The following is a 10,082-nucleotide window of genomic DNA, read 5'->3' as shown; positions in this document are numbered from 1 at the left end:
ACGTCAGTTCTGCTTCAAAAGAAACCCTCCTGGCTCTAACTTGGCTTAAACCCTCCTCTCCCTCTTCTCTTTCCCTCTCACAGAAAAACAAACCAAAACACTTGAGATAAAAAAGTGTTTCAAATTTATCTCCCATTTCGATTCTAAAAACACGTTCTTCTTCTTCTTCTTCTTCATGAAGCTTCCCCGAATCACTACTACGTTACTAAACTTGGGCACTCGTTTCGGTCTCCGAAGCTCACAGCCACAGGGGCAGGGCGTTTCGCTCTACTACTCAACCGCGCCAACCCTAAGAAAACCCTGGAACTCACTGAGCGGTCTCTACCGTCGGATTTCGCCGCTCGGAGATCCAAAGGTCTCGATCGTCCCCATTCTCGACCAATGGATCAGCGAAGGCCAAACCGTCAGCAAACCACCCCTACTTGACATTATCAAGGAGCTCCGGCGCTTCAAACGATATACGCACGCTCTCGAGGTCTCTATATATAACTCACCATTTCTTTTTCTCTGTTTTCTTTTTCTAGTTATTGCTGCTTTTTTTGGTTGTTGCTAGAAATGTGTGAAAAAAGAAACCAAAGATGTAAAATTTCAAATTGATTAGTAAAATCAAGGACTGTTACTGTTAGTCCATAAAATTCAGCATACAGAAAAAAAAAAAAAAAAAAAAAAAAAATTCTAGATACACTCAATTTCACTACAAGCTTATGTGTGCGATTGTGACTGATGGCCACTTTCTGCTCACTAATAGTGTTTACATGGACCCACCACTTCTGATTGATCGCTCACAGTTGCATAAGTCAGCAATTTGTGAAATTGGGTATGGTAATGGGTGTGTCTGTAGAGTTGTTTGATCGCTTTTAGTTGTTAGATGACATGACCAAATTAAAATCTAACACGTCGTCACTTCATAGGGATTAAAAGCGATCACTTTTAAGTTTAAATTTCAAGGACTAAGATTACTTAGGAGCTAAATTTTAGATACTAGCAGTGTATTTCGGCCTAAAATCAACTGTTAATTAGATTATTTATGTTTCGGTGGATAATTGGCCTTCCTATCGTTGTGTCACTTTTGTAGATTTAAAGCTATTTTTCTGGGTTTGGATTTGATTCATGATTACTAGCAAATAGCAATCAGCTACTCTTTGTGGTTATGGAATAAATTTCTAACTAGGCACCTTGTTGCATACTAGTAGATGATCTAATAAGCCTTTATGGTATATGATCCTAGAGGTACTGGATGGGGAAGCATTCTTCAAACATCTGGAATTTGGTTTCGCTGTGTTTGATGTGGACTATTCGGAGCGCTGCGTAATAGGCATATGTTTGAGGATCATCTTATAAAGTCCATAAATAAGCCTTATGAAAGCTCTACCAATGAAGAAAAGAAAATTGTTTGCTTTATGTTAAAGGCATACCGTGTTGGTGGTGCCAAAAAATATTTCCATTAGATATTTGTTTAGGCCTTTCTCTTGATGAGACATTATCTACAAATATGGTTTATTTATTTTGAACTACATCAGGAGTATGGAAATATCTGTGGATGTAAATGTAGCAGCACCTACATAGTGTGCTTTTGGATTTAAGATGCCTTCTTTGCTGCTTGCAAGTTTTAGCATTTTTAGAAATCTGTTAAAGCTGGAATACCTTTTTTTGCCCTCCTGTTTTGCTATGAGCTCCTTTGTCCTGTATATTATGACATACTCTTAAGCATTTGTGCTAAATATGGCCTGGGAGACCGTGGGTTAGTCCAAATACTAAAGTTTTTGAGATAAATGAATTGGCAATTGTTCCTGCATGTCATCCCTATGTGAATAGTTTCAGTTTGTCTCACTTTTAATCTAGCAAACCAGTTTTGTCTCTCATATATCAAATTGGATTCCACAACATACTGGTTGACGTGCATAAAAATTGCCAGCAAATATTTTTGCTGTGGAGAGAGCTTATAACAAGCATAATCTGGGTACCCTCATGATAACATTACTGGCTACTTTTGCATGTAGTAATAAGTTATTTCATCTTCAGAATTATGAAAACTGAGTTTCACTTTTTCAATTGTCGTCATATAGATAATCGGTTAACTGGTATCTCCATTTAGTAAACTAATATAAGAAATGTAACTCCTGATTGACTTATTTAATACTTTTATTCCCAGGTATCTGTGTGGATGACTGATAAAAGGTACTTTGACCTTTCATTCCGCGATGTTGCCATCCGTCTGGACTTGATTGCAAAAGTTCATGGGATAGAAGAAGCTGAGAAATATTTTAATAACATTCCCATGAAATTAAGAGGTATTGAGGTTTATAGTGCTCTTCTCAACTGTTATGCTTATGTCCATGTGAAGGATGTGGAGAAAGCAGAGGCAGTTATGCAGAAGATTAGGGATTTGGGGTTGGATAGGACACCGTTGGCTTTCAATGTTTTGCTTAATCTCTATTATCAGACTGGAAATCATGAGAAGCTGGATGCTCTTATGCATGAAATGGAAGAAAAGGGCATCAAATTTGACTTATTTACATATGGTATCAGGCTCAGCGCATATGCAGCCACTTCTGATGTTGAGGGAATTGACAAGGTTCTCCAAAAGATGGAGTCCAATCCTGAAAACGTTTTGAATTGGACAATTTATGCTGTTGCAGCAAATGGGTACAAAAAAGCCGGGATTGAGGAAAAGACTTTGGAAATGCTTAAGAAAGCAGAGGGGTTGGTAAATTCCACAAGGAGGAGTAAAGCATTTGAATTCCTTCTCACTCAATATGCATCAATAGGCAAGAAAGATGAAGTGATAAGACTTTGGGAGTTATACAAGAAGAAGGAGAAGATATATAATAGGGGCTATATTTCTGTCCTAACCTCACTGTTAAAGCTTGATGACATTGAAAGTGCTGAAGAGATTTTTGAGGACTGGGAAGCCAGAGAGTTAACTTATGATATCCGGATTCCTAACTTTCTAATTGGTTATTATTGCAGAAAAGGTCTTTTGGAGAAGGCTGAAACCCTTGTGAATCGGGTAATATTGAAAGGGGAAAAGCCTGATGCAAAGGCTTATAATCATCTGGCCACTGGGTATATTCTGATTAATCAACTGGAAAAAGCAGTAGAAGCGATGAACGAAGCAATTTCAGCCTGTAGACCTCGGTGGAAGCCAAGACAGGAAAATTTTGCTGCCTGTTTGGAGTACTTGAAAGGGAAAGGAGATGTGGAGGGAGCAGTGGAATTCCTTGAATTGCTCAGGAATAAGGATATTATCTCTGTGGATGCTCATGATAGATTGTTGAAATATATCAATGACAGCGAATCAAGCTCGCATGCTCTCAATGTGTTGGAAGAGGGTGGTGTTGCTGAAAATGGAAAAACAACTGAATTTTTAGAGCCCGAGGAGGACAGCTTCAATTATAAACCAAGTAGTAGCAACTTCGATACAGATTCAGAGAATTTTTGAAAATTTTGGAGATACTTATTCCCAAACTGATGTATGGAATATTATTTATGTTTTACTCATGCTATTTTTCTAGGAAGAATGTGGAGGTTAGAATGAATGCATTTTTCTTGATTGAGAAATTTATGTTGGAATGAAAATTGAGTATTTTTTTCTTCCTATGATCAGACAAGCTTACTAAATGCGGAAAGAATGATCTATCTAATTCTTGCATTTGCACCTTGAATGCCGGGGATTAACAACAATCCCAACAAGCAAATGAAACCTAACGAGCCATGATCCAACCTCTCAAAAATGTAGTTTTACCAACCTCTCAATAAAGTAAATATAAAGAGGACAAAATTTAGCTACAAAATTGGTTGTAGTCTAAAGTTAAAATTTTATTTAATAAAATAAACATTACTATGTATTTTGAAAAATTAACTGTTAAATTGCATGTTCTTTGTACTCTTAATACACACGTCAAATTTTATGTCAATCGGATATTATTTACTACATGATTTATAAACTTATATTTTATGAATAATTTTAAACTACAAAAACTTGCAATTTAAATAACTTATTGATCTTTAATTTTTTAGAAGGTTTGCAAGCATGGAGGATATAAGAAGAAGATGTAATCTAATGGTGGATTTGTCAAAATTCATCTCCAATAATAAAAATAAAAAAATTTAAATAAAGTTGTAGTTTAAGGTTATAACAAATTTTGTAACTAAACTTTGTCAATATAAATATTCCTCAAAGCAATTATTCTCAAATGAGCAAGCTAATGCAATGATAAGTAGAGATTTGAGTTTCTTAAATGGGAAAAATTGCCCTGACCACCTTAAGGTTTTTTGTTATTAAACTCACATCTCCTTTGTTTGATATAAGATAATCATCTTCTCTAAAATGCAAATTATTTACAGTGAACACCTCTACTAAAATAATGTGCTAAAAAATATTACCCTCAAAAATAGAGTTTTAGAATTTTTTTTATATGAATTTCTTATTAGAGTGGGTGTAAATGGCAGTTTAAAAGAATGGTAAAATATAAAATTCAAGATTTTTTAAATTATATTTCAGTTATTTAGGAAAAATTGCCCTGACCACCTTAAGGTTTTTTGTTATTAAACTCACATCTCCTTCGGTCTGATATAAGATAATCATCTTTTCTAAAATGCAAATTATTTACTGTGAACACCTCTACTAAAATAATGTGCTAAAAAATCTCAACCTCAAAAATAGAGTTTTAATTTTTTTTTTATATGAATTTCTTATTAGAGTGGGTGTAAATGGCAGTTTAAAAGAATGGTAAAATATAAAATTCAAGATTTTTTAAATTATTTTTCAGTTATTTAGGAAAAGTCAATGTAAATAGTTTTCGAATTTTTTATTAGAGAAGGTGTGGATGGCAGTTTAAAAGGAGGGTTAAATGCAAAATTCAAGATTTTATAAATTATTTAGGAAAAGTTAATGTAAATAGTTTGTATTACAAGGGAGTCAAGTGCCTTATTCCAAACTAAAGGAAGATTAGGGTAATTTACCCATCTTAAAACTTTTTATGGACCCCCCCCTCCCAAAAAAATAAATAAATAAATAAATTATGGACTTATTATGACAATAAATTAAGCCTTAGTCCCTAGACCTTAATGGTCTGTTTAGATAACGTTTATTTTACTAAAATTGAAAATTTATTGCTTAAAATATTGTAGAAAAAAGTAAAAATTAGTTGAAATAGTATAGTAGAGCTCATAAATAGTATCAAAAAGTATGATAGGATTTCTAAATAGTACTCCCTTCGTTCCAGTTTGTTTGTCATCTATTCCATTTTGAGATGTCTCAAAATATTGTCTTGTTTCTAAAAATAAAAGTCATTAATGTTTCTATTATACCCCTACTTCATTTTCAAAAATGTTTGAAAAGAAAACTAACAAATATTTAAAAAATTAATTTAATTGGGGCACCTTTTTAGTTGTCTCATTAAAAATAAATATATGATATGCCCACAACATTTTTATTACAAATTCTAAGTGTCAGGTTGTTACTGATGTTATTGTTGGGTTAAAAAAGTAATTTCAGTACTAAATTTAAATTTTAACTAATAACAACTAACTACCTGTAATTTGTTGTGAAAATATTGTAAAAATATTATGGACATATCACTTCTCTTGAAAATAACTCTTAAAAAAATATAATAAATTTATTTAAGGATAATTTGATAAATTTATACATTTTTATAAGGCAAATAAAATAATAAATGATATTTTTTTTAAAAATTTATTTTTTAAATAAGATAAATAAATTAGGAAGGAAGAAATAGTAAAAATGAAATAATTTTTGTTTATAATCTGAATCCAAACGAGTAAACCAGCGTTATTTACAAACTCGTTACCAAAAGTCATTGTTCTTAAGTCGACAAAAAAATTCCGTCGCGTTGTAAAAAAAAAACACACCACCGTGCTTTTATTAGGAGCTTCACTGTGCCGCCACAAAGTGCTCTCGACTCTCAACAAATGGAGGAGGAACTAAAGAACAATCCCATAACCAGCTCCCAAAACGGCGTCGTTGTGGACGACGAAGACGACGATACGCCGACGCTGAGCTTGGAAACCTTGGCGGCCCTGAAAGAGTTCCTGGCGGAGCAGAACGGACCTCCGGTCAATGCGGAGGAGGAGGAGGAGAAGGAGGTGGCCTTGGTGACGGAGGATTGGAGGCTGAGCCAGTTCTGGTACGACCGAGAGACCGCCGAGACCGTTGCTCACGAAGTCCTCACTCTCAGCCAATCCTCTCAATCTCAATCTGATTTTCGCGTCGCTTGCATCGCTTGCCCCACCCTCTATGCCTATCTCAAGGTTTTCCATTCTCTCTCTCTCTCTCTCTCTCTCTCTCTCTCTCTCTCTCTCTCTCTCTATTGGCTTTGTACCCTCTATGCCTATCTCAAGGTTTTCCATTCTCTCTCTCTCTCTCTCTCTCTCTCTCTCTCTCTCTCTCTCTCTATTGGCTTTGTAGCATTTTTTCTTAGTTTAAATTTTGTATTTTTTTTTTCTTCTAGAAATTATGTTTTGAGTGGCTGAAAAAAAAAAAAAATTGTGTATACTACTTGGAATTTAGGGTTGTTTAGATGAGGGAATGAAATTTTGCTTTGGAAAATTAAGCAAACAGTTAGGTTTTGGTTTTGGTGTTTATGAAATTTGTGGTCACACGTTGTTGTTCTCAATGGAATGGTGTGTTTTGAGCTGAACTCAAGGTATTAAACAAGAATCTTTAGGTAAATGCAATAATACAAGACCAAAAGAAACTATGAGCGCGAATGCCAATGAAGTGGCTCCTCCTTTCTTTGTAATAAGAGTAAGGTGAATGCCAGTTTGTAAAAAAGTTTGCAGCTTTGGCATTTTCCTACATATATATACATATCTAGAAAATGCGATGAAGTTCTTGTACCTGTGCTCCATAACTTGTAATGGTAAGGGCTGGTTTCATAAGGAGATTAGTATGCATGAATACACTTTTGGGATTTTGAGGATAGAGTTTGTTTAGGCACTTTGGTCCACAGGAAATCTTTGAAACAAACAACCAAAAAGAAATTTTAGTTCCCATGTTTCGGATGTGGTCATTTAGTTCAACAATGGATAGTTTCTCATTTGAGAGCAGTTAAAGAATTTTCATATAGAAAACTATCGAAAAAGAACTTACATGTAAGGTAGAAGATATAATGGTTATAATTCATAATGGACAAATCTTAGGTGACCTACATTATGTTCCCCAATTTAATTTAAACTCATGGTTGCGTTGATCAATGAAGCACAAATAGTGTTACCTTTTCTGAGGTCAATCGAATTCAATGTAACTATGTGTTTGAATTTAATGAGTTTAATTGGGGAACTTAATGTATTGCACTTAAAGAACTCTACCTAAATTTTACCCACTAATAATTTACAGCTCTAAAAAAAATAAAAAAAAAAAAAAACAAGTTAGGCTTGCTATAAACATTTCCTTTGTTTTTTAGTTTTAAATATCATTAACAATCTTTGAAGGAAGGCACTCATGCAGTTTTTTGATACTCCTGCTGATTTAGGAATGATGCCATTGATAAATCTCCCATCTCTTGCGGAATTAATCAACTTTATTACGTGTAACTTCATCTGTATAACACATGCACTAATTTATGTTAGCTTACATTTTTTCCCTTATCTGATTTCAGAATTTTAATCATGATATCTCGGTGCAACTTCTTGAGTATGACAAACGATTTGAGCAATATGGAAGCGAGTTCACTTTTTATGATTACAACCAACCAGAAGAGTTGCCGTTGGAAATGAAGCATGCTTACAACATTGTAGTTGCAGATCCTCCTTACCTGGTAAGCTAATTTGTGCATAGCTTGGAATACTTTTAAATGACCTGTCTCTCTCTTCAGGCTTGTTCTTCCTTTGTGTACCCCTGTCAAGTGTCCATCCTTTCTAGAAAGTAATCAAAGCAAGCTCTTCTTTCACTTCACCTTTTTTTCCCCCTCCTTCATGATTTCTGTTATATTGTACTATGTATTGTACCCATAGTACATCTCTAGTGTACTTGGGTCTGTTTTGTTTTTAATAAAAGTTTTCATTACTTATCAAAAAAAAAAAAGAAACTCTAGACAGGGAATGTTTTCTTGAGGAACTATATCAAAATATTCTTTTGACTACTTTCTGAAAATGTCTTAACGATGTTTTTGCATGATATTTGATCAGGATGTTCGATATGAGAGTGCATGTGATCCCGACTGTGCATTTCTAGTTATCAAATTATTACCTATGTCAAAGTACTAATCATAGAACTTTTTAGACTGCTTATAAACTGTTATAAATCTTTTATCCACGTCATCCTATTGAGAAATCAAGAGGATCAGTTTTGCTTAATTTTGTTTAATCATTCTGTTAAATCAAGTTGAATGTTAAGTCCTTCCAATATGCTTTATGAACCTAATGATATCTGGAAGTTCAGTGATTTATGTTAAGGAAATTTGTTGTGTGTTCTGTATGAAGGAATGTCAGGTGAAAAATAGCATGTACAGACATTATGCCTAATAAGATCTTGAGTGGTGGTTCAGTCACATATGGTGTAAAGGAATAAAACTTCTCCAGTAGGTTCAACCTTTTTGTTGTAACTCTTTGGCACATACATATAAGCCTAAATGCAATATATGTTTTTCATATTACTTGGTTTGTGAAACTTGCTTTTTACTGCAATAAAGAAATTGATGAGCTTATGTAAATAACATATATCATGACAGAGTAAGGAGTGTTTGGAGAAAGTCACTCAAACAATTTCTTTTCTTTCACGGCCAGGAGAATCTTACTTGCTTCTACTCACAGGTAGACAATCTGCTATTTCATGAATGAGATCTATGAGATGAACATATATCTATCGTCATCTCAGGGCATTGATTATTCTGTTTCCTTTATTGCTTTCTAGTGTAAATTTAACTCATTGTATTATGATGACTAGCAGGAGAGGTGCAGAGAGATAGAGCTGCTGAGCTTATGAGCTTGCGTCCATGTGGTTTTAGGCCTCGGCACTCTAGCAAACTTGGAAATGAGTTCCGGCTGTTCACAAACTATGACCCTGGAAATAGATTAGGAGGGTGGGAGCAAGAGGATTAGGAGCAATTCCTTTCCACATGATGCTAAACTTGTAAGCTATGATCATTTTGGCAATTACTGTATCTGTATGTATTATGCATGCATGTACATGCACCCTTGCTCATAACACACACTATGTTTGTATCTTCAGGAAAGAGCTATAATATTAAATTAAACATTTATGATACACTAGTGTGTGTGTGTGTGTGTGTGTGTGTGTGTATTTATTTCATTTGATGCCTCTGTGCTTCAATAATTTGATACAGGCAAAATTTTGATTGCAGATTTCTTGGTGGGTAATTAAAGAACCTTTCCTGCCAAGAGGATTGCCACGGCCAGAAGGTATCAATACCTGGCCTGCGATGAAAGTGAATATCAGGCTACAAGATGATATAATTGATATATTCAAATTCATCGAGCATGTTTTCAACTCTTTGTTGTTGTTGTTGCTTTTGATTTTTTGCTTTGTTTTGTTTTGTTCAAGTAGTACAACCCCTTCCAAAAATTGATTGCAATGTTGGACTTGTAAATTATGCCTATACGAGAATTCAGAGGATGGAATTTGTTCTATTCAGGTTCTTTTCATTATATTGACTCTTTTTATTTTTTATTTATAAGATTATATATGACTTTTTATAACTTTTTTTTTGGGAACCGCTTTAAAATCTTTCTTCTTTCTTGATCATTGAAACATCTTACCAAATTTTTAGATTTGTTTGCAATGTTGAAGCTGATTTTATCCAATCTATATTTGGTTGGTCCTTCAAAATTTGACTCTATATTTGGTTAAAAGTAACCACTTTTGGTTCTCTAAGGTTGTTTTGGGAATTTTATTTTTTTGGACGAAAGAAGATAGAGTTGTTTGGGAGTTAATAAAGGAATGAAATGAATAAATTATAGAGGAATAGAAATGAAAGGGATTAAATTAAGTATAACTATCTTGTTTGGATGTTTGAAAAGAGAGAATGGAGAAATGAATTATTTTATTACAACATTACTAATATTCCTTCATTTTATAAAAAGTAAATGGATTTAGTTTG

The 10,082-nt window shown here is 33.9% G+C and overlaps 2 protein-coding genes across 4 annotated transcripts; both read left to right on the top strand.

The window, feature by feature from the left end:
• LOC111994068 (pentatricopeptide repeat-containing protein At2g20710, mitochondrial) lies at positions 1-3,601 on the top strand. Its single transcript, XM_024025929.2, has 2 exons — positions 1-475; positions 2,153-3,601. Exons 1-2 carry the CDS (start codon positions 176-178, stop codon positions 3,440-3,442), a joined length of 1,590 nt encoding a protein of 529 aa, XP_023881697.1. The 5' UTR covers positions 1-175; the 3' UTR covers positions 3,443-3,601.
• A 2,197-nt stretch (positions 3,602-5,798) lies between these two features.
• On the top strand, positions 5,799-9,630 carry LOC111994067 (uncharacterized). 3 transcript variants are annotated; one of them, XM_024025926.2, is made up of 5 exons: positions 5,799-6,273; positions 7,623-7,781; positions 8,694-8,775; positions 8,909-9,094; positions 9,309-9,630. In XM_024025926.2, exons 1-4 carry the CDS (start codon positions 5,935-5,937, stop codon positions 9,061-9,063), a joined length of 735 nt encoding a protein of 244 aa, XP_023881694.1. In that variant the 5' UTR covers positions 5,799-5,934; the 3' UTR covers positions 9,064-9,094; positions 9,309-9,630. The 3 variants fall into 3 exon arrangements, with proteins under 3 accessions (XP_023881694.1, XP_023881693.1, XP_023881695.1); XM_024025925.2 differs by having other exon boundaries at positions 5,800-6,273; positions 9,327-9,630; XM_024025927.2 differs by having other exon boundaries at positions 5,801-6,273; positions 8,912-9,094; positions 9,327-9,630.
• Positions 9,631-10,082: the final 452 nt, after the last annotated feature.

Source organism: Quercus suber, unplaced genomic scaffold (assembly GCF_002906115.3).
Source record: "Quercus suber isolate HL8 unplaced genomic scaffold, Cork oak 2.0 scaffold_45, whole genome shotgun sequence".
Lineage (NCBI taxonomy): Eukaryota > Viridiplantae > Streptophyta > Magnoliopsida > Fagales > Fagaceae > Quercus > Quercus suber.
This window is presented reverse-complemented; position numbering and strand designations above follow the sequence as displayed.

Coding starts and splice junctions, on each gene's coding strand:
- LOC111994068 (XM_024025929.2), top strand. CDS start 176: ATGAAGCTTCCCCGAATCACTACTACGTTACTAAACTTGGGCACTCGT. Junction 476..2,152: donor GATATACGCACGCTCTCGAG/GTCTCTATATAT, acceptor TTTTATTCCCAG/GTATCTGTGTGGATGACTGA.
- LOC111994067 (XM_024025926.2), top strand. CDS start 5,935: ATGGAGGAGGAACTAAAGAACAATCCCATAACCAGCTCCCAAAACGGC. Junction 7,782..8,693: donor TTGCAGATCCTCCTTACCTG/GTAAGCTAATTT, acceptor ATATCATGACAG/AGTAAGGAGTGTTTGGAGAA. Junction 8,776..8,908: donor TTACTTGCTTCTACTCACAG/GTAGACAATCTG, acceptor TATGATGACTAG/CAGGAGAGGTGCAGAGAGAT.